At 40.5% G+C, this 25,154-nt stretch overlaps 1 protein-coding gene across 1 annotated transcript in view; it reads right to left on the bottom strand.

Moving 5' to 3' along the window:
* Positions 1-9,183, bottom strand: part of RNF11 (ring finger protein 11) — a 40,373-nt gene extending 31,190 nt beyond the window's left edge. The window contains exon 1 of the mRNA XM_055140870.1: positions 8,566-9,183. Coding sequence (XP_054996845.1) covers positions 8,566-8,688 — 123 coding nt within the window. The 5' untranslated portion in view covers positions 8,689-9,183. The remainder of the gene's footprint in view (positions 1-8,565) is intronic.
* Between the last annotated feature and the right edge of the window lie 15,971 nt (positions 9,184-25,154).

Here is a 25,154-nt window from a genome sequence, read left to right on the forward strand (position 1 = left end):
TAACTTAGGGGGCTGGAGCAATAGCACAGCGGGTAGGGCGTTTGCCTTGCACTCGGCCAACCCAGGTTCGATTCCCAGCATCCCATATGGTCCCAGGAGCACTGCCAGGAGTAATTCCTAAGTGCAGAGCCACGAGTAACCCTTGTGCATGGCCGAGTGTGACCCAAAAAAGGAAAAAAAAAAAACCTTAAAATATATCATGCCTAAAAGTGACAGCTGAACTATGACTCTTAAAGAAACAGATGTAAATCTTTTGTGACTATGGGCCAGGCAAAACTATTTAGACAGGGGCTGGAGCGATAGCACAGCGGGTAGGGCATTTGCCTTGCATTGCGGCCAACTGGGTTCAATTCCCAGTATCCCCTATGGTCCCCCGAGCACCCTCAGGAGTAATTCCTGAGTGCATGAGCCAGGAGTAACCCCTGTGCATCACTCCGTGTGACCCAAAAATAAAAATAAATAAATTAAAAAAAAAAACTTTCTAAATACAACACCCAAGTTACAGAAGAAAAATAACTGAACTTCATGAAAATTATGTTGTTCAAATAGCACCATCAAGAAAGTGACAAAACATCCCACAAAATAGGAAAAAGTCATGTACCTGACAAGGAAATAAAATGTAAGAATATCACTTATAACTCAGTAGTAATAAGAGAACCCAATTAAAATTGGACAAAGTATCTGAACAGAAATTTCTCTAAAGAATACAGAAAAGGCCAATAAGCACATGAAAAAGACTTTCAGTGTTAGCATTTCAAAATCATGAAGAGATACCACTTACTTTACAGCCATAACTATATACTACACAGTTTATTTATACTCTCGGATGGTTATAAATAAACAGAAAGCGGACAGTAAATTTTAGAGGTTAAGTGCAAAAATTAGAACTCTTGTGCAGCACTGGAGGACCAAGAAATACTGCAGCATGAACTGGGGGCTACCCAAGCAAAGCAAGCATTTGTGCCAGCCCTCCTCAATCTCCCAGGTCAAGGAGCATACTTTTTTGTGGGGGTGAGAGCACTCGGCAGACCTGGGTTTGATTCCCAGTATCCCATATGGTCCCCTGAGCACTGCATGGAGTAATTCCTGAGTGCAAAGCCAGGAGTAACCCCTGTGCATCATCGGGTATGAACCAAAATGCAAAAAACAAAAACAAAAACAAAAACAAAACCCACCAAAAAAACCCCCAAAAACAAAGTGACACCCAATAATTTTCTAACATAAACAACGGCTAGAAATAAGTAAGTGAACATCTTTGCTTACTAGGTAAGCTGAACTATAAAAATGCAAAACCAAATTCTAGTAAAGGAACTAACTTCTCAAAGTTCATAAAGCTTATAAATCAGATGTGACAGAAAAAAACTGAGTAAACTCAAAGAAAATATGTAATGTGAGAGAAAAATAGCAGAACACTGTCTTTTAAGCACAAAAGTCAAACACAAAAGCTTAAGATTGCATAGGATTCCAGAAGCAATTTGCAGAGAAGCAAAAAATCATTATACTTCATATTCTGAGATTTTTTTTTTTAAAAAAAGACATTTTCTGATTTTCACACTTCCTCAAGTATCTGAGTACAAGCTATGTGCAAAGCATACCCATTCTAGTAATGCAAAGATAAATCAGGCTTTAAGTTCCAGGACAGCAGATGTGACACTGTTATAAACAATTACAATCAAATACTAAGAATAAAGGGTCCGAAGAATAATAATTTGCTGAAGGGAGTCAGATTAAAAATTATCATTTGGGGGAGGTCAGAAAAAGATTTAAGGCTTTTGAGCTAACCTGAAAGCTAGCATTTAGATTGGAAAGAACATTCTGGGCAAAGGAAATAGAAACAAAAATAGGGACTGGAAAATAGAAGCCGTGCATAGAAAAAAAAAAAACTGTTCAGTCTAACTGGAGTATAAATTGTATACAAAATTACAAAAGTTGAAAAAGTATACAAGAAGTCTGCTAAAAATGACTCAATGTTTACAGATTCTCAATGCTTAGTCATAATCATTAAGGATTATTAAGAAAGGAATTTAATAAAATTATTTATGAACAATGAATGGAATGAACAGGGAGGAGAAGAGACATTAATTAGATTACCATGAGAAGTAATGAGAACCTCAATTATGAGTCCAGTATAAGAAAGGTTTCAATCTTAGGGTACCTAAAAATGTGTAAGGTGCCATTTCATTTCACTGAGAAATGTTTAGAAGTTTTACACGTCGTTCTCCATTTTTTTTCTTTTTTTGGGGGGGCAGGTAAAGGTGGGTGCAGGGGGAGCACAGCTATGGTCAGGGCTACATCCTGGCTCTATGCTCAGGGATTACTCCTGGTGGGGCATGGGGAACCAAAAGCAGTGCTGTAGATCAAACCTGAGTCGGACACGTGCAATGCAAGCCCCCTACTTGATGTAGTATCTTTCCAGCCCCTCCCTGTAATGTTTAAATAAATTATAATCCAGAAAAAAAGAAATGTCCATGCCTGGAATATGTGAGGCCCAAGGTTAGGTTCCTGACACCGTCCTGGTACTCCACCCCCAAGAGAATGTTGGAGATTATAGATGAAACTGAACAACTTTGACAGGAATAAAATTTCACATAAAAGCTATTCTTTTAAGTAAAACACATTAAGATATGAAAAATTATTTTGTAGTGATTTCTAACAAAAATACTAATACATGAAAAAACAAAATTTTTAATTACTTGGAATTATCAGGGAAAAAAGGCATGAATATATTATCACAACTCCAAATGCTTAAAAAGTGCTTGATCATATTTTAGATTTTAATGGGGGGAAGGTTTTTTTTTAATGTGTTCTTCTATAAAACAGATCAAGTCTTTTGAAAAAATATCTTGGAGAAAGTTTTAGTTACAATTTGAAATATCCAAACTACTACTTGTGAAGGTTCTTTGAAACAACATAATCTGATAAAACCTCCCTTCCTTTTACATATTTACATGTGATAACCTTATGAAATCCAATCTATCTGAATCCCAAACCACAGCTACACTACTCACAAATGTAATGACAACAACTTATTTTCCACTAATTTTATAATCTCAAATATATTCAACTAAGTACAGGAAAGGAGATTAGTAAATTTTAAATTTCAAACTATGTAAATTAATGCAAAATTGGTAGTTGCATACTCAGACAGTTACATTAAAATAGAAAATACTATGAAATGGCATCTGTTGTCCAATGAATTTATTTTCAACAGAATGGGCCAGTCTTGAATTAGCATATGACAAACAGGGCTCTTATAGTGAGACTGGTAGATCAATTTACTCACATACACTTTTCAGAGCTGGACCTACATTTCTCTGGCTCTCTCCCCTTCCTTCACTACTCTTCTATCATTTATCTTCCCACTTATAAACCCTCCTTATAACCCTTCTAAAACTGCCTTTGATATGCAAAATCTGCCACTTTTTAGAACATTTTGTTGCAGAATATATACAGGATAAAAATACTATTTTATCAATAACTAGTTTAAATCAATTCTTATTAACATTGTTAATTTCTTTTTAGTCTTGATTCCTTTAAAATTATTTGTAATTGGGGTTAAATAGATAGTATAAAGATTAAGGTGCTTGCCTTATATCCAGCCAACCTTGGTTCAAATCCCTGATGTCCCAGTACCACATATGGTCCTCCCGAGCATGGCCAGGAGTGATTCCTGAGCAGAGCCAAGAGTAAGTCCTGAGCACTGCTGGGTGTAGACCCAAAATAAAACAAAATCAATGAAATGATCCACGATACAGAGGGAAAGGTACTAGGAATATATAACCCCTGTCAAAATTGTCACAAAATTATTATGTAGTTCATTTGAAAGAAATCTATTATTCAACCAATAATCAAATGCCTAGTATGTGCCAGACACTGTACTTGGGCGTATCACCATTTTTTCCCCCAAATATTTAGGCCACACCCAACTCTTAAATCCCCCTTCCTCAGGGAGCTAATCTTCTAGCAAGATGATAGAAAACAAACAATAAATACAAAATAGTGTTCAAAGTTACACGGGAAAGCCAGAACAGGGTGAATAAGAATTAGTGTTGGGAAGGTTGCAAAACAAAAACAAAAAAAAACAAAACTGAGGAGGTGTTTGGGTCATACCTGGTCATGCTCAGGGGTTACTCCTGGCTCTGCACACAGAAATCACTCCTGATGGTGCTCAGGGGACCATATGGAATACTGGGGCCAAGGTCATCCACATGCAAGGCAAGTGCCTTACCCACCCTATTTAAAATAGCAACCTCTGGCCCCAGGATGTGGTTTTAAATAGGGTGGTCTGAGAGGTTTTATAAAGGTAACATTTGACTGAAGGCTTAAAGGTAGTCAGCATATTGAAACCTGAAGGTTATTAACACTCCAGGCACCGAAATAACTAGGACAAAGTCCCTGGAATATACTAAAGGACAAGAGGCTAAGGGGAAGTGGGAAGCTAACTGACAAAAGGGAAGAATAGTGGGAGAGAAGTAGAGATTTATATTTGGGCCGGAGAAGACAGCACAGTGGATTGTTGTGTTTATGGAATCTGGTTTTCACTTTAAACAATATGGAAATTCATAGAAAACTGAGGACAATGTCATGATCTATTTTACCAGAATCACTCTGACCGTAAATTAAGAAAAAGTTACACACAGGAGCATGGAAAGAAGGAGTGTCTTGGGCATTTTGGTGTTGGTGAGACAAGGTATGCCATGTATATCATTACCATATTTGGCAACACTATGGTAAATACATTACCTTAACTACAATAAATAACAAAAATATGGGGGCTTAATAAGAAACTTTTGTACTATCTCTCCAGTCTCAATAATAATGAAATATGTCAGATTATGATAATAGGAAATAACTGGAACTTACCTTATGTATTAGTCTTTTGGCATATATGACCATTGTGTAACAAACATCAAGGGCATCTTTTTAAAACTCATCACAGAAAAATATCAGGTGATTTTTTTATATGATTAAATATATAATTAGCTATTACATTTCCCCCAAAAAATCTGTAATCCTGCTGCAACTGAAATTATTTATTTATTTTTGCTTTTTGGGTCACACCCGGGGATGCACAGGGGTTACTCCTGGCTCTGCACTCAGGAATCACTTCTGGTGGTGCTCAGGGGACCATATGGGATGCTGGGAATCGAACCCGGGTCGGCCACATGCAAGGCAAACGCCCTCCCCGCTGTGCTATCACTCCAGCCCCTGAAACTATTCTTGAAGAAATAAGTCAATATTCCTGTAGCTCTATTAACTACATACTATTTCTTAAAGACAAAGTTCATTTATTTTATATTGATATTTCTTAGGTAAGTTTAATTAGCTATTCCTAAAAATCAAAATTCTTTTTTTGGGGGGGAGGGGCTTGGGTGCTTGGGCCACACCCAGTAATGCTTAGGAATTATTCCTAGCTGTGCTTGGGGATCTTATGGGATACGATTTTACCTGGGCTGCATGCAAAGTACACACTGTCAGCTTTACTATCACCCTATCCGCAGTACTATATTCTTTCAGGGAGATTAAAAAAATTTTTTTTATACAAAAATTTCTCATATGGGGCTGGAGTGATAGCATAGCAGGGAGGGCGTTTACCTTGCACGCGGCTGACCTGGGTTCAAATCCCAGCATCCCATATGGTCCCCTGAGCACCGCCAGGAGTAATTCCTGAGTGCAGAGCCAGGAATAACCCCTGTGCATCGCCAGGTGTGACCCAAAAACAAAACAAAACAAAAAAAATTTCTCATATGCTCCCATATTTTTAAGCAGTTAATTTCTTCCAATTGATAACAAATTTGCATATCAGAATCTAAGTTATTCTCACAAAAAGGAATAACAAAAAATGCCTGCTATGTTGCAAAAAATCATTCTTTTATGAAACCAAAATTTAAAAATATTCCATTGTCATCTAGTTTTCCTAGGAAGGGCACATATGATTCTCATAAACTCTAAAGAAATTGTACATAACATTGTAAGAACAGAAGTCAATGTCACAGACACTAAATTGCCTTAACAGGCTCTAAAGCAAGGAAGGAGACTAAAATAAAAATTCATAACCTCTAAAAGATTTGGCCAGGAAAGAAGGTGCAATATCATACAGTATTTGACAGAAATGGAGTGAAATACAATGGAATACTATGCAGCTGCAAGTAACAATGAAATCATGCAATGTGCTGCAACCTTATTTGAACTCAAAGATATCAGGTTGAATGAAGCCAGAAGGAGACAAGCATATTATGTCTCATCTGTGAAATGCAATGTAGTCAAGGGGGGATGCCCAGATCACCCTTATGAGGAACAGGGGTTGGGGCCTCCCTTATACTGATGACGGGGGAGAGTGGTACAATTATATACCCAAAGCACAGACTCAACAACAATGAAAAACAGAAGATCTAAGATGCAATCATGGAACTTTGTAATGTGCCTTTCAAGGCAGGTGGGGGAGGGCGGTGGGATCTGCAGGGGATGGAATATGGGAACACTGGTAGAGGGACACTGACTCTGGTGGTGTGGGTAGCGTTGAAATACTGCCTAAAACTCAACTACCAATAACTTTGTAAATCATGGTTCTCTTAATTTTTTTAAAAAGAAACTGAAATAGCAACAACTCACATACTTTAAAGATTCAGAAAAAAGACTAAGATATTATTTCAACTTTTAAGAGACTCTCCCGTTAACAATCTGTGGGGGGAAATGGGCATATAAACATGGAATGCATAATACTGTGCCCAACAGTTAAAATAAGTTGGGCATGTACTTGAATGGAGGCCAAGGTTTGACTCTTTCCATAGCACGGTCCCCAACCAACAGGGGGGACCCGAGCCTGAAGTAATCCCTAAGCACCACCAGGGAAGTTAAGAAAAAGTGAGAAAAATAAAAAATAAACCTAAATTCAAGTTTACTAATTCATTTAGTACTTAAGTGTTTCATGTGCCAATAAGCCTTGGGGACCCAGATGTTATCAAAGGTTTACTGCTTTCACTTATCTCAAAATTACCTACTGAGTCAAACACAGGGGATACAAGAGCAAACAGGAGACTCAACTACCTTCATGCAGTTTACGACAATAAAGGGAAGGAATTCCTCAAGAACATAAACTCAAGCAACTTAGCATGGATACAACACCTAAGTGTCAGAGGTGCCAGCTGAAGTGTGTAGGAGGTCTTCGGAGGGATACCAGCAGCACAAACACACATTTAGGGCAGAGGAAAGGCAAAGTAGGAAGTTCACATACAAGGTGACAGGAGCACCTAGTCCTCTAACAGGACTGGATGTTTACCTGGCAGACCTTGGGGACGGTTTCAAGTAAAGGGAGAGCAAACGCAGAGAGGTATGAACTGGCTGGTCTATGCGGTAAGGCCTGGAGTACAGAACGTGAAAGATCAGTCATGGAGATTGACTTATGCAACTATTAATGCTTGACTTTACTGGTAGCTGTGAAAGGGTTTTAGTCAGAAAACGAGCATATGAGTGATCAGGTTTTTCTGGTGTGATGAGACACTGGTTTACACTGGAATGAGAAAAGATTAACACTAGATAATGATGTCACCACATGAAACAACAAAGGAGCTGCCCTGTTAAGAAACTAAACCCTTTTCAGGAAAAAATTCAGTCACTGAATTATCCAAGCCCTTTGAGGGGGTGAAAAAAAAAAATTCAAAAGACTTTTTAGTCAACAGGCAGAGAAAAGATTTTTCTGGTATATTGTAAGTTATAACATCTACTATCTATTTTAAGTCTCCTCAAGAGGACTTTGCTCTTCATAAACCATGTAAACAATCTGGGGCTGCTGAGATAGGAAAAGCATGGAAAGGGCAAGAAAGTCTGCTACAAAGGCAGGCTCACGAGTAACAGACGGTATTTCTCTCAAGTCAGGTTTAATGGTTTCCAAAGTTCAAGATAATCCAGTTTTATTAAACCAGGGCGTTTAAAGGGGGTGTCATAGGGGCGGAGCAAGAGGAGGGGTTAAAAATTAATATACACATACATAAACAACTCCAGGTCGCTGGCAGGGGACTCACTAAAATTACTTAAAACACCTCTCCGGAGCAGGACAGACAGACACTCCCCGACACAATCCGCACGGCCGGGAGGGAGGGAGGAGGGGCTAATCCCAAGAAAACAGAAACGGGGGGCCGGAGGGAGGGGGGGGGGAGAGGGAAGAATCCGCAACGACCTATCCAGAACCCATAATCCCGTTGGCGGCGCGGCCGAGGAAACCATCCCCCCCCACCCCGAAACCCACAGCTCAGACTTCACGATTCAGACACCAAAGCAGGGAAATGTCACTCCCGACCCCACGGGCCACGGACCACGGGGCCAGGATCCCAGCCCCGGAGCCCAGCACTCAAGGGCAGGGAGCACCATCCCCACTGCGCGCCCGAGGCGAGGTCAAGGATCACCCCCAGACTGGGAAGGAGGAGCAGCTCGCTAAGGAGGTCGCCGCCGCCCCTCGCCCTCGCGCCAGGCCCAGGCCTCGGCCGCCCCCCGCGGCCCCCGCCCCCCAGCCAGGCGGCCCCTGCTCCGCGCACCCCCTCCTTCCCCCCCCCCCACACCCTCCCCTACCTGATATGGCGGCGGCGGCTCCTGATCCGGCTCCGTCCCCTCGCCGAAGCTAGCCCGGTCCGACTGAGACTCGTGGAGCAGGGAGATGTCATCCGAGGTGGGGGATTTGAGGCAGTTCCCCATCTTCCGGGGTTGGGCTGTGCGATCTGAGGGGAGGAAGAAAGCAGTGACGGGGTCGTCCGCACGCCCCGCGGTCAGCCTCGGGCAGCGAGGTGGGGTCGGGCTGCAGGCCCGGGGCTCAGGCGACGGCGGCTCCCCCGCCCCCGGGCGCCGCCGAAGAGCCGCTCATGCCAGCCCCCGGGGGTGGGGGCTCAAGGCTGGGCCGCGGACGCCGCTAGGGTCGCGGCAGTTGCCTCCGACGAGGCGGCGATGGGGGGGGGGGGGGGGCGGGGAGACGAAGCACTTCCCCACCCCGCCCCCCCGCGGGGCGGCGGCGGCCACGGAGCTGCTGGGCCTAATCCAGGTCAGGAGCGGGGGGCGCGGCCGTCGCGGCTGCCTCAGCTGCTGCCTCAGCTGCTGCTGCCCCCGCCGACGCCGGAGCCGCGGCCGCGGGCCTCATCCTACTCCGCCTCAGAGCGGCGGCGGCGGCCTGGACGGGGCAGAGGCGCGCCTGCGTCACGCCGCCGTACGTGCCCCGGTCCCGCCCCCGGCGCTCCGAGGCGTGGGCGGCCCCGCGGCGGCCCCGCCTCCCTTCAGCAGCTGTTACTGGGCTGAGTCAGTTTCTGCTTCTCCCTTTGACAGTTGGCTGGGCACCTGACCTCCAGCCCTCTGGTGTCCTGCCCTTCCCCGCACCCCTCTCGGCTTACTCCAGATTTTACCTGTGCACTCTTCTGAACAGATTTCTCACGATCGCCTGCAGAGTGATCTATTTACAAATCCATTCCCATGGCCAAGGGTTAGACGCTTTCTCCTTACCCGTTTGAGCATAAAGTCAAACCTCTCTACCTTTTCCAACCACTTCCCTTTCTTCTTCATCACAGCTGGAGAGATTCTTTTTTCATTCTTAACACTGGATCAAGCCACCATCATCTCTTGTCCAAAACTACTACAACACTCAGCTGTTCTTCCTACATTCACTGGTACCCACAGCTAAACCACTACTCCATAATTCTTTTATAAGTAAATCTGGGGCGCCCGAAAGGTAGTACAAGGTATGGCCTTGCATGTGGCCAACCGAGGTTCAATCCTCCCACTTCACCACCAACCACCCTAAGCACCACCAAGATTAAGCCCTGAGTACCACTGGGTGTGGCCCAAAACAAACAAACAAAAGTAAATCTGATGAAGTCATCGCCCTTTAAAACCTCAGTGGCTTCCCCAATAATGTTGATGTTATTACTATATATATCTTTGTTTGTTTGTTTTTGTTTTGGGGCTACACCCAACGCTGTTCAGGGTTTACACCTGGCTCTGCACTCAGGGATCACTCCTAGCAGGGTAGGGAGACCATGTGGGATGCCGGGGATTGAAACCAGGTCGGCAGTGTGCAAAGTAAATTCCCTACCAGCTCTACTATGGCTTAAGTCTGCCAAATATAAATTCTTAAGTGGTTATAAATGTATCCCCCAATTTCACTGGCATCACTATTTTCTAACATTCTAAACTCTAGGCTATCTTTTAAATTTTTCTTTAATTAAAGAACAGTGATTTACAAAGTTATTGATAGTTGAGTTTTAGGCATATAATATTTCAACACCAATCCCACCACAAATGTCAAATTCCTTTTATCAGTGTTAACTCTAGGCTGTCTTAAGGACTTTCTATTATCTAGATTATTCCCCTTCTATTTAGGGCCTCTAGCCATATTTTCCCATCAGAAAATCACTTCCTCATTTTCAACTTCTTATCTACCAATAAGCTAACTATCAATCGTACTTGGCCTTCCTGGACTCAAATTCATTTCTCTGGGGAAGCCTCTTCAGGAACCCTTTAGTCTGGGTTAATTTCCTCTTCTGTGGTCTCAGTCTATCAGACCTTGGCCAGATCAAGCTGACTCACTTCTCTCTCTGTGCAAAACCTGACAAGGTTGAGTAGGCTTTCTTCTTGGTTGACTTACCAAACAGCTCAAGGAGCAACCTAAACAAAGTAAAGAAATAAGAAAGATGAGAATGAACCATTCATCTGCCTTTATCCACCACCTTTAAAAGATTCTTAGAAGGTTCAAAGGAGAGTGTTTATTAGATAATTTGGGTGCGAGAAAAATGATTCAGGGGAGAGAAAAATAACAAAGAAAATAAGTCACTTGCATTGCATGCAGCCGATCCCCCATTTGAATCCCCAGAATCTCATATTGTCCTCTGAGCACTGTCAGGGTTTACTCCTGGACACAGAACCAGGTACTCTTGAGTACCTCTGAACATGGACACTCTATTCCCCACAAATAAATTATTCTCAGAGGCATTCTGTGTGCTCTAACTTTCCAGTCCCTCATTTAAGAAACTGCTATCTTATTTTAAGGTACTCATCCTACATCCTACATCAGACAAAACCTTTTTGCTGTGAAATGCCCTCTTCTCCAAGGCTTGCTTTCCTTCCCATTATTACCCCACACCCAAATAGATGTATCCCTCATGTCATGCTTGTATAAGAATTTTTCACACATTCCCAAGAATTATTTCCTGGAAAAATCAAATTATTAGACCCTTTGGGAGAAAAGTTTCAGGCACTTTTCTCTTTCTGCCTTTCTTCATTTTCCTTGCTTCCTCTATGCAATTGCAGTAACCTCCTAACAAAACCTTGCCTTTTACCATCAATCTATTTTCCACAATACTGCCAGGGGAAAAAATCTAACTCTCAGAGAGCATGCATGGACTCCTCTTTCTGGAATTTAGCATGAGCATGGCAGTAAGATCTTAAACAATCCATTCCCATCTTTATCTCCCTTGTGACTAACTCCAACCACACATCCTACACTCCAATCACATTATATGGTTTACCATGACTTCACTGTAATTTTCCACCTCTGACCTTTATCTTTGTTTCCTCTAGTTGACATCTAACCATATTTTAAGACCCTGAATTTCTCATTTTTCATGTAGCTATCCTTGATTTCACTCAAATGGAAAATCTGTAACACTATTTTAGTAGAATATTTATTATATAGAAAGCTGCCCCTTTTTGCTTGTTTGTTTTCAGCAAAAGCCCTATCAAGAATGTTTAGCTTGATGGGGCTGGAGCAATAGCACAGCGGGTAGGGCGTTTGCCTTGCATGCAGCCGACCCGGGTTCGAATCCCAGCATCCCATATGGTCCCCTGAGCACCACCAGGGGTAATTCCTGAGTGAAGAGCCAGGAGTAACCCCTGTGCATTGCCGGGTGTGACCCAAAAACCAAAACCAAACAAACAAACAAACAAAAAAGAATGTTTAGCTTCAATTTCTCCTAACTGTAATGAATCCTCTTAGTAAGTGGTACCCAGGAGATCCAGGGACCCCACCAATGGTTCTTGGCCAACAAACCATGGATTCAATGCAAGGGCTTTAGAATGTGATGCTGCTTAGGTTCTCTTGGAATGCCTGGAATACCTGGGCCACACTCCATAGTCCTGAGGAACCATGTTGTTCTGGGAATTAAAGTGTATTTACTATCTCTTGGGTCCTGATTTTTTTTAAATTGTCTCCAATTTTGTCTTCCCAAAGTGTTATAGGCTGAAATCATGAGGCATGTAGTCTTTTCAGATGAACTTTTTTCACTTTAACTCCATATGCTTCCATAGCTTGATAGTTCATTTTCTTTTCAGCACTGAATAACATTTTAGTGTTTGGATATACCACAGTTTACCCATTCACCTGCTGAAGGTCATCTTCCATGCTTCCTTGTTCTTTTCATTATGAATAAAGCTACTATAAACATTCATGCGTAAGGTTATTTTTATAAAATGTTTTATTATTTCCTTTTTCTACTGTGCAAAAATACACTTAACATAATATTTACCATCAGGCATTTGGAGTGTACAATTTAGTGGTATTTAATACACACTGTATTATACCATCATCACCACCATGTTCAAAACAATTTAATTTAAATTTTCATAAATTTTAAAATATATTACTTATACAATCTTTCTCTCCTTCAAGTACTGGTAATCACCATTTTACTTTTTATCTTTATGATTTGACTATCATAAAACAATAGTTTTTTGTGACTAGCTTATCTCACTTATAATATATTCAAAACTCATTCATGTTGTAGTCTACTACATAATTTCCTTTTTTTGAAAGGCTAATAAAGTAGCCCCCCTCCTTATCTACAGGGTATATGCCCCCATTTTGTCATCAGGGAACTGTGAATATTTTCTAGTCTTATATATACTGTTTGTTTCTACACATACAAACCTATGACAAATTTACAAATTAGGCATCGGAAGAGATAACAAAAGTGCTAATAACAAAATAGAAAAATTAAAACAGATACTCTAATAATAAAGTAAGGTGAATGTAGACTCTCTCAAAATACTTTTGTGTATCTTAGGGTCATAGTTGAGTAAAGGTAACTGAAACCAAGGAAAGTATAATCACACTTTAGGGCAGACAACTGTTTCTATTTCCTGTGTATGGGGGAAAAACACATTCTGTGTATCTAATACAAATTACTCTGTTCATTCAGTTATTGATGAGCACTTGGGTAGCTTACATATTTGAGCTGCTGTGAATAATGCTTTTATGACATGGATATATAAATATCCGAGATCCTACAATCAATTCCTTTGGTATATACTCATGGGGTGAGAATCATGGGATGAGAATACAACATTTACCTTTCACTCATCCACTGTGTTTAGTGTACCAAATTCTCTATTTTTTTTTTTTGTCACACCCAGTGATGCTCAGGAGTTACTCCTGACTCTGCACTCAGAAATTACTGCTGGTGGTGTTTGGGGACCATATGGGATGGTGAGGATTGAACCTGGGTTGGGATGCTGGGGATTGAACCTGAGTTGGCCCTGTACAAGGCAAACACCCTACCCACTGTAGTATCACTCCAGCCCCTTCTCTGCATTCTTGTCAATACATTTTTTGCTACTTTTTTTTCATTTCTTTTCTTTTTAGAAATATCTGCTTATTTCTTTCTTCCTTTTTTATTGTTCATATGTTGCTGTTGTGATAACTAACAGTTTCAAGTGTTTGATTATGGTGCTCATCATGGGTTGCACAGCTTAAACTGCAGAGCTTGCACATGTGTTCACTGGGGATGGGTCAAATGCTTTAACTGTGGTGCTCACACATGGTGTCATGGTTTGTACACCTTGTTGCAGTGTTTGCACATTTTTTAGTGCCATGTTACAGTGGATCAGACACTACTTGCATTGCTTAGACACGCCTGGTATATTGCATCAGATTGAACAGACTCCGTGGCATTAAAGCTACCCAGACCATGCTCAGCACATTTGAGACATGCTGGGAATTAAATCTGTTTGTCACACTTGCAAAGCATGCCCTCTGCTACTGAGCCATCCCTATCCCCATATTTTTTCTTTTTCTTTTCAACTGATAGTAGATATCTTAACAGGAGTGAGGTGATATCTGTCACTGTCACTCTCATCCCGTTGCTCATCGATTTGTTCCAGCGGGCACCAGTAACATCTCTCATTGTGAGACTTATTGTTACTGTTTTTGGCATATTGAATACGCCACGGGTAGCTTGCCAGGCTCTGCCTCGTGGGCTCAATACTCTCGGTAGCTTGCCGGGCTCTCCAAGAAGGGCAGAGGAATCAAACACGGGTCCACCGCGTGAAAGGCGAACACCCTACTACTGTGCTATCGCTCCAGCCCGTGGTGATATCTGATTTTTCTTTTACTTGCATTCTCCTAGCAATCAGTGATATTATTTTTTCATATACTTGTTTTTATTTTGGATAAACGTCTTTCCAGTTATTTTGCCTGTTTTTAAAGTGCATTGTTTGTTTTCTATGTTAAGTTTAGAAGTTCTCTATAATAGATAATAATCCTTTATCAGATCCATGATTTGGAAATATTTCCTCCCATGCAGTGGTCTTCCTTTTTGTGTGTCTTGCTACAAATTTTAAAATGCTCTTTAGTTCATTTTGTCGTGTGTGTGTTTGTGTGTGGTTTCTTGTATTTTTGTATAATAGTATGAAATCATTGCCAAGTCCAATGTTGTGAAGCTTTTATTCAATCTATTCTTCCCTAATAGTTTTTTTTTTGCTTTAGGTCTTATATTTAGGTCCTTGATATATTTTGGCTTAATTTTTATGTGGTGTTAACTAAATTTCAATTTTATAATTTTGCATATGTAGGTCTGTCTTTCCAGTTCTATTGTTGAAACTAATGTCCTTTTGATCTAAGAAGACTTATCAAAGATCTTTTGACCATATTGAGGGCTTATTTCTTTGGCTCTCTTTTTTTTCCCTTCTACTGATCTTTATGTCTGTCTTAATGCCAATGTCTCACTGTTTTAATTTACTGTACCCTTTTAGTCAGATTTGAAATCAGAAGTGTGAGTCCAAGTTTCTTCTTTTTCAAAAAAGTTTTTAGCTATTTTGAGTCCTTGAATTTCTATATGAATTTTACATTTTTAGGTTTTCTATATATAAAATTGTATATCTGCAAATAGGGACAATTTTACTTCATTTAAAAAATTTCTCCCTTTATTTAAACACCATGGCTTACAAAACTGTTCATAATACAGTTGTTACAGACATTCAATGTTCCAACACCAATCCCATTATCAGTGTGTCCTTCCCTCCATCATTGTTTCCATTTTCCCAACCACCCCAAACCTTGCCTCCTAATAGGCACAAAATAATTCATTTTATATTGCTTGTTACAACTAAATGGACAGTGGAATTATAAAAAAAAATTGCACTGTAGCACTGTCGTCTCGTTGTTCATGGATTTGCTCAAGCAGGCACCAGTAACATCTCCATTGTGAGACTTGTTACTGTTTTTGGCATATTGAATATGCTACGGGTAGCTTGCCAGGCTCTGCCGTGTGTGTAGGATGCTCTTGATAGTTTGCCAGGCTATCTGAGAAGGACAAAAGAATCGAATCCGGGTTGGCTGCATGCAAGGCAAACGCCCTACCCGATGTGCTACCACTCCAGTTCATTTTTAAAAAGTATAAAAAAACAGTATAAAAATAGTTTAACAAAATTTAAGTAAATTTTTTTTTGAAAATTGTTATATCTTAACGTAGGATCATTAAGTCCATGTCTGAGGGTGTACTAAGCTATTTCTTGCTACTTGAACCTGTTTTTTTTTTTTTTGAGCCTAATTGTCATCTATGTTACTTTCCTATCTAATTTGTTGTACTCCTACTGTGATGTTAGTACAGTAGAATTTGGAGGTGTCACGCAGCTGCATTTGTGACCACGCACTCCAGGAACTGCAGGAAATGTAATTGGGCTGGGAGTTTTCAGTCTTTCATCATTGAGAGTGATTTTTTTAGCTGACTTTTTCATACTTGAGATACTTTCCTTTTATTCCTATTTTTTATTTTGGGCGTGTTTTGTTTTGTTTGGGTTTTTGTTTGTTTGTTTATCTTTTTCATCTAAGTATACTAAACTTTATCAGTTTTTTTCCCCATCAATTAATATTTCCGCTTTCATTTTGTTACTGTGATAATTACATTTTATATAACACCCTTTTATTTTAGAAATACATTTCTCTTGGTCAAAGTATATAATCCATTTAAGGTGCTGCTAAATTTTTTGCCTGTTATTTAGTGGGGTGGTCGAAGTTGGCCACCATTTGTACCGCTTGGCCAATTTTTGGCATTATGAGAACGATGTCATCAGCGAAGCGGAGGTGGTGTAATTGCTGACCGTCTATCTTCACTCCCATTCCTTTCCATTCCAGTCATCGCATGATGTTCTCGAGGGTGGCACTGAAGAGTTTCGGTGAAATGGTATCACCCTGTCGCACCCCTCTCTTTACGCCCTGTTTGGCCAGGGCTTCGATGACTGCTTCAGTCTCAACAGAATCAAAGGTCTTCTTTAAGTCGATGAACGTTAGACAGAGCAGCATCTTGAACTCTTGAGAAACTTCAATGAGTTTGGTCATTGTGTGGATATGGTCTATCATGATGAATCTTCTTCGGAACCTGGCTTGCTCGCATGGTTGTCCTTCATCTAGTGTTCTGCCTATTCTATTCAGGATGACACGAGTGAACAACTTGTAGACGACAGACAGCAGGCAGATTGGGCAATAGTTGCCGATGTCATGGATGTCTCCCTTCTTGTACAACAGAATGGTCCTACTGGTTTTCCACTGAGAGGAAACCTTGCATTCAGACAGGTAGCGTGTAAAGAGCCGAGCCAGTGTATTGATGAGTACTGGCAGCAGATTCTTCAGGTGTTCGGGTCTGACCTTGTCCAGACCAGGTGCTGTATGCGTCTTTACCAACGAAATGGCGAAATGGCGTGTCGGATTTCGGAAGGGAAGACGTTGGGAATGACATATCCATCCTGCAGAATTTGGTATGTGGGCAGGTGGACATGGCTGTCAAAGAGATCTGAGTAGAAGTTGTGAATAATCGTCTCCATCGCCTTTCTGGAAGATGTGATAGATCCACGAAGATGTTGGAGGGCAGTCATCTTGGTCTTGTAGTTGGCGAAGGATAGGCGAGCATTGTGAATACTTTTCCCGGCTTCTGCCGCATCGGCCAATACTGCTGCTCTTCTCTCTTTGAGGTCTTCCTTTATTGCATCTCTGCACAGCTTTGCAAGCTCGGACGTTAGCTTGTGGTTGCCTGAGGCTCGTGCCAAATCATGTTGACAAATGAGCTCGAGAGTTTCCGAAGACAGGTGTCTGTTTGTGGCTTTCTCACTCTCGGCATTCTTCCCACAGTCATGGAGGTGCTGAACTAGAAGATTGTATTCCTCGTCAATGTTGTCAAGGACGGCATTTTCCCACAGTGCTGCAGTAGTGCCAAAGAGCTCCCAGTTGGTGGTCATTCTGGGAGTTGCCTTCTTAGACTTAAATTTTGCAGACCTTTCTCCCTGCTCTGTGAAGTAGAATTTTGCACAAAGGAGACAGTGGTCCGATCTTGTTTGGAATTTTGGGACAACAGCGACATCGGTCAGGCAAAACCTTCGATTGAATATGATGTAGTCGGGGCTGGAGCGATAGCACAGCGGATAGGGCGTCTCCCTTGCACGCGGCCAACCCAGGTTCGAATCCCAGCATCCCATATGGTCCCCTGAGCACCGCCGGGAGAGAAATTCCTGAGTGCAGAGCCAGGAATAACCCCTGTGCATCGCCAGGTGTGACCCAAAAAGCAAAAAAAAAAAAAATATGATGTGGTCAGTTTCATTGTGGAACTGTCCACCGGGAGAACTGTCCACCGGGAGACTTCCATATCCAGTGTTTAGATTTGGCCTTCTGGAACTGTGAGTTGCCATGGATGGTCTTGGCCGACGAGTGTGGAATGGTTGGATTGCAGCTGAATCTCAACAAGACGATGCTCATGAAAACCGAACTAGTCCCTGATGCTCCAGTTGCTCTCAATGGAATGAACATCTCTGAATGCAACAGCTATGTGCATCTGGGTCGAGAAATCAACATGAGGAACGACTTGGCGCCAGAACTGCGCAGGAGGAAGAGAGCAGCGTGGAATGCCTTCAAGAGTGTCGAAGAAGTGGTTAAGAGGACGAAGAATCTCTCCGACTCCAGGCACATCTTTTCGATTCCACCATTCTTCCTGCATAACATATGCCTCAGAGACCTGTGCCCTACGCAAACAGCGTGAGAACGCCATTTGGGTACCCCAAAGAGGAATCGAAAGAGCTATGCTAGGAGTATCACATCTCACTCAAGTGAGAGAAGGAATCCGGAGTTCTGACCTTCTTTAACGGTCAAGAATCAGGGACGCTGTCTCGTTTGCCAAGGCATTAAAAATCAGATGGTCCGGTCATGTAATGCGATTCAGAGATGACTGCTGGACTAGAGCTGTTACTGACTGGATTCCACCGGATGTCAAAAGACCTCGTGACTGCCCACCAACTAGATGGTCACATTTCTTCATCAAATCCCTGAATGAACGATTTGGGGCTCTTCCTGTTCCCGGAACAAGCAGATATCATTGGGCTGAACTAGCATGCAACAGGGACAAGTGGCAACGTTACTGGCGCCCACTCGAGCAAATTGAAGATCAATGGGACAACAAGTGATACAAGTGATACAAGTGATATTTAGTGGGGTCCCAAGTGTTGGGGCCACATCTGCAGTATTTGAAGGCTACTCCCAACTCTCTGATTAAGGGTTACTCCCATTTGTACTCAAAGGACATATGTGGTATCAAAGATTGACTTCAGAGTTAACAGCATTCAAGGCAACCACCTTAGTCCTTGTATTACCTCTCTGGCCCTTGTTTGATGATATTTTGATCAAGAATTTAATATAAATATTAATAAAGGGTGTTGGTTTATAGTTACCTTGTAGTATCTTTGTCTGAATTGTTTTAATTATGATTACTACCTCAGAATCAGCTAGGAAGTGTTTGCTTTAGTATTTTGGTAAAATTTTAGGAAATTTAGGAAAAATTCCCTACAGTTTGGTATAATATACCAGTGAAGCCATCAGGTCCAAAATTTTCTTGTTGGGAGATTTTTTTTTAAATTATAGATTTAAATCCCCTTATTCTATTCAAATTTTCTATTCTTTGTGATTCATGGATGTGTACATAGGATATGTTATTTTTATATAATAGAGTTTCTATTTATGTCTATTAGATCTAGTTTGTTGTGTTAAGTTCTTTGTTTTCTTATTTTTGTTTGGTCTGTTTGTTTTATGTAATTGTGAGTGGTGTATCTAAACTTCAACTATTCTTGCAGAACTAGTTTTCTTTCAAGTCTGTTTTTGCTTTATATATTTTGTTAGTCTGTCATTAGGTGCATATGTTTATAAACAAATATCTTGTTGTATTAGTATATAATGCTATAATGTTCTGCCTTGTCATTTGTAATCTCTATTTAAATTCTTTTTGTCTGATACCATAGCCACATATGTTCTATTTTTTTTGGGGGGGGGCAGGTGGTGAACTACAACCAGCAATGCTCAGGGGTTACTCCTGGCTCTGCTTTCAGGAATTACTCCTGGTGGTGCCCGGGGGATCATATGGAATTCGGGATATCCAACCTGGGTCAAGCATGTGCAAGGCACTCTCTGCCCGCTGAGAGTCTGCCTGCTTGCTCTCTCCAACACCAAGACATGCTCTTTTTAAAATTATTATTATGATTGAAGGAAATATTATTTGATAGAATGTTATTTTTCCATTGTCATTTTTGTTTGTTTGGGGGTCACACCTGGCAGTGCTAAAGACATATTCCTGGCTCAGTGTTCAGGGTTCACTTCTAGTGGTGCTGGGGATTGAACCTGGATCTCCTTCATGAAAAGCTTGAACTTCAGCCCACTGAGCTTTCTGGTTCCCATACTTTCACTTTTAATCTATTTGTACTTTAGGATTGAATATAATGTCTTATATCTGTCTGTAGACAGCATAAATTGAATCATGATTTTATTTGTTTATTTTAGTTATTGAGGGATGTGTCATGTGATTTAATCATTTTATTTGGAGGTTTTGTCCACATCCTGTGGTGCCCGGGGCTTATTCCTGACTCTGTGCTCAGGGATCTATCCTGGTGGTACTTGCAACACCAATGTAGTGCCAGGCATCATACCTAGGTCAGCCACATGCAAGGCAAATACTTCAGTCACTGTGCTCTCTCTGGCCCCTGATCATGTGATTTTATTCATTCTGACAGTCTTTGTCTTCTGATTGGACAGTTTAATCCATCTATCAACATCATCATCCCATTGATAGTCGATTTTCTTGAGGGGTCTCAGTAAGGTCTCCATTCTAGCCCTGAGCTTTTAGAAGCCTCTCTTTACTCGTCCTTCCCAACAATGCCACATTGGAGGCTCTTTCAGGGTCAGGGGAATGAGTCCCATCATTGTTACTGGTTTTGTCATATGAATATGCCACGGGAGCTTGCTAGGCTCTCCATCTATGTTTAAAGTAATACTGAAGGCTAAAGAGACAGCACAGTACACCAGTAGGGTGCTTGCCTTGTAAACTGTTTTGAACTGGGTTTGTTTCTTGGCACCACATATAATTCCTGAGCCCCACCAGGAGTGATCACTGAGCACAGAGTCAGTAAAAAGGCCTGGCACACCATGTATGGCCCCCAAATCTCCCAAATGAAAAATAAAATAATTACTGATAGGGGCTGGGAGATAGCTTAGCCGTCAGGGGTTCATGCCTGGCATATGCTGGGACCTGAGTTCAAACCCCAGTGGCAGATGGCCCCTCCTCAAGCACCACTGGATATACCCTGGAGGGCTCCAGTACCACTGGCTTAATCACCAGCCTGTGATTGAGCACTGAGCAAATCCTGCTTGGTTGGCAAAGTATTCACAGGAGTGGCTCCAGCTCTTGGGTACTGCTTGGGCAGCTCTCCCTTCACCAAAAAGTTATTACTGATAAAGACTCATTTCTACCATTTTGTACTTTGTCTTCTTAATTTTTAATTTTATTATTTTTATGCTTTTTTGATGCCATTCACCAATTTGTCTGCGATATTTTCTTTTTGTGTGATCATCTTTTTTCTTTGTGTTTGGGCCATACCAGTATTTGTGCTCAGGTCTTACTCATGGCTCTGCACTCAGGACTCACTTCTGGAAGGACTGAGTGATCATATAGGGTGTCAGGGACTGAACCCAGGTAGGTCACATGCAAGGCAAAGACCCTATCTATTATACTACTGCTGCTGCTCCAAATATTCTTATTATTTATTAGAGTAAAATGTTTAAATTATTTTAAAATTTTCTTTTTTATAGATCCTTTATGTTTTCTGTGTGGTCACTATGGAGATTATATTTAACATGCTTAATTATAACAATCTAATTTGAATTTGTGGCAGGGATAATTCAATAATATGCAAAATCTTCTGCACCTACACTTCATACTTCTAAGTTATTAATGTTCCTCAATTTCCCTATTTATATTTTATTTATATCAAAGTATATGCTAAAAATTCTTTTAATTATTTTAGTGGTACTGGGGATTAAATCCAGATCTCATGCTAGTAAGGCATGTGCTTTGCCACTGAACTACATCCCCAGTCCATAACAATTCATCATTTTTAGGTAAATTGTTTATTCAAGAAACACAAGAGGAAAAAATGAAAAATAAGAGAAATCCATAAAGTAGCAGACACCAATGTGGTATGCAGATGCCTCCAGAATGGTTGGGTCTAAAATAATAATTTTTAAAAATATGTTAGTCTCCTTTATGGTATAAAAAGCAAAACTTGGAGATACCACCCAAAGTAAAACAATACTAGCCGTTAGACATAAATTGATGTTTTTCCCTTTCATGAATTAGATCCTTAAATCTAATAGAAAAAAGTACAGTTGCAAACCATTGTCACATAATACAAGTTTTTATGATTGCCCACACATTTACTTTTAAGAATTCTAAAAAGCAGGTCTAATGGCCACAAAGTTCCTCAGCTTGTGTTTATCCTAGCATATTTTAATTTTCCTTGTTCTATTGAACACTAAGTACCATTGTGAATTATTCCCAAATGTGAACTGGAAAAAGCCCCAAGGAATGCCAGGGATGGCAAATTTATTCTTTCTTTTTGTATTTTGGTTTTTGTATATTTGTTTAGAGCCTTCTGGCCTGCAAAGTTTCTGATTAAAAAAAAATTGGTGAAATTTGGTGAAGGGCTAGAGAGATAGTACAGGGGTTAAGGTGTCTGTCTGACATACAGCCAGCCCTGGTTTTCAATCCCTGGCATCATAGGGTTCCCCAGCAAAGCAATGTACAGCCTGGAGACACGGAGCACCTCTGTGAGCCCCTGGCAGCCAGGATCACCATTTGCGTGTCCTCACAGCACCTTATCCTCTGGCCCACATGTTGAACTGCTGGCTCTGTGGACTAAAATCATCAGCAGGAACCCCCAAGCCCCCTGAGCACCTCTTGGGAAGCAAAAATAAATTGGTGATAATTTGAATGAAAGTCATTTGTATGTGATGGTTCACTTATTTCTTTCAATTTTCAAGTTGTTTTTTTTAAGTCACATAATAGGTCTTTTGAATTCATTTTACTTTGAATTCATTGGGCTTCTTGAATGTTTACATTATTCTCCACCAAACAGAAGGAGTCTCTTAGACTTTATCCTTCAAATATTCTCTTTTCCCCTTCCTCTCTTGATTTTCTGAGACTCCTACAAAGCTTTTATTGGTCTACCTGAAGGAAAGCTATAGATCCCTTAGACTGTTCACTTTTATTTCTTTTTTTTCTTTCTGTTCTTCATGTTCAATAATTTCCATTATTCAAATTTCAAGTTCACTGTTTATTCTGACTACTCAACTAAATCTGTCTTTGAATCCCTCTAGTGAATCATATTTGTATACTTTTAGCCTCAGAATTTGTGTTTTTCTAAATTTTTTACTGATATTTTCGTTTTACTCATAATTATTTCCTTATCTTCATATTTCCTTTATTTTATTTATTATTATTATTATTATTACTATTATTATTATTATTACTATTATTTTGGCTTTTTGGGTCACACCCAGCGATGCTCAAGGGTTACTCCTGGCTCTGCACTCAGGAATTGTTCCTGGTGGTGCCTGGGGACTATATGGGATATGCTGGGGATCGAACCAGGGTCAGCCGCATGCATGGCAAACACCCTACCCACTGTACTATCGCTCCAACCCTCATATTTCCTTTAGTTTGGGCATCTTTAAGATACTTGTCTAAAACTTTGACTAGCGCATCCAACTCTGGGTAGTTTCGTGGGCAGTTCTGTGGGTTTTATTTTCTTCCTTTGACTAGGCCATACTTTCCAATTGCTTTGCATTTCTCATGATACATTTTGTTGAAAACAATGTAATAACTTTGAAAAGAGGGTTCTATTCTTACCCAGATTTTGCTATTTTTGCTGTTTTTTTTGAAATTTTTGTGTTGGCAATTTCTATGTCAGAGATCAGCCTAAATTTAAGAACTTCTCAGGTCTTTCCTAAACCTTTTTCTGGATGTTGATAGTCACTTTCTAATTTTTCCATATATGCAGCTGTTTATTTTAATAATATATCATTTTAAATTTAACTTTCAAATTTTATAGGGGTAAAGAAAAATTAAGGAAGACTGGTAGGAAAAAAAGGAAGCACCAAAGTTTATTAAATCCTTGCAAGTTACTTTTGCTGGATGGGTAGAAGCCTTTTTTTTTTTTTTTTGGTCACACTCAGCAATGCACAAGGGTTACTCTTGGCTTTGCACTCAGAAATTACTCCTGGCGGTGCTCAGGGGACCATATGCGATGCTGGGAATAGAATCGAGTCAGCCGCGTGCAAGGCAAATGAGGGCCCTAACTGCTGTACTATGGCTCCAGCCCCATGGGTAGGGGCTTTCATTAGGTGAGAGGTGTAAGAACAATTGTTGACCACCTCTTTCTCTGCATCCTTGTAGTCAGATTTAGCAATCTGTGATCAGAGCCCAGATCTCTGGTATTTGGAGGATGGTCCTTTTTGAACATGAACTGTGTACAGCCTCTCCAGGAATATACATACAGATCTCTGCCTCTGGGGTCAGGGTTAGGGGGTGGAAGGAATGGCCTCTACTGTAGTTGGAACAGAAATTAATCAAAACTAACTTAAATTTACCTTCTTAGTCTTTCCCTAGAAGTCATAAGCAAACGTTCAGTAGACTCTGGAGTTCAAAACCGTCGTCTGAAGCAGATCCTGGTTAATGCAGTTGTTGTATAGGCAGATGGAGAAACATTCATGGGACTTCCTACTTGGCTGTCTTCCCAGAATCCTCTCTTGGTAGCATTTTATACTGTCCAATATGAGTTGTGATGATTCCAATATCTTAACAATCAAACCAGGGTAAATCTCATGTAGTTCTCTTTGGAAATTGTATTCTAAAGGAAAAAATTCAAATAAAAGTAAGATAAAATTGGGAATTGGCTAAGTAATTTTATGTTTTTATTCTACAAGATATTTTGTAAACTCAATTTTATTATCTACCTCCTTTGCTTTTTGTTATAAAGTGTTATTTTTATATACATAGTGTTCACTGTAAATATTTCTAACTGGAATTAAGTCCATAATGTAAGGGTTTTGTCATTTTCACTACTAAATCTTTAATATCTAAGAGTTTTTAAAGAACAAAGTAATTATTTGATATAGCAAATGAAACATGAAAACTTTTCAGGAAATACTTAGTAAAAAGTATTAGTAAAAAGTATTAGTACAGAAAACATGATAGAAAATGTTCTCATTAGAACAATGGCAAATGGCAAAATGATACACAAGTTGAGAATTTGGAATTTAGGAACTTGGGAGATAATGGTCAGTAATGTACTGTAGAGAAATTAAAATCACTTACTTGGAGAATTTTTAGCAATGTTTTCTCTTCTGTTCTTTTTCTCTCTCTTCCTTGTATTAGTGCTCAAAAATGGTTTGTGAAACAAGAACAATTACTCTTAGAAAAATCATTTTTCTTTGACAGGTAAAAGTATGCAGGAAGTATTATGCTTGCCCAACTTATTCCAGACTAATGGGATTCTGTACTTAGGGTAGGAAGGCACAATCCTTTGAGCTTTCAGAGAAGGAA

The sequence above is a fragment of the Sorex araneus genome, chromosome 5 (assembly GCF_027595985.1).
Source record: "Sorex araneus isolate mSorAra2 chromosome 5, mSorAra2.pri, whole genome shotgun sequence".
Classification (NCBI taxonomy): Eukaryota; Metazoa; Chordata; class Mammalia; order Eulipotyphla; family Soricidae; genus Sorex; species Sorex araneus.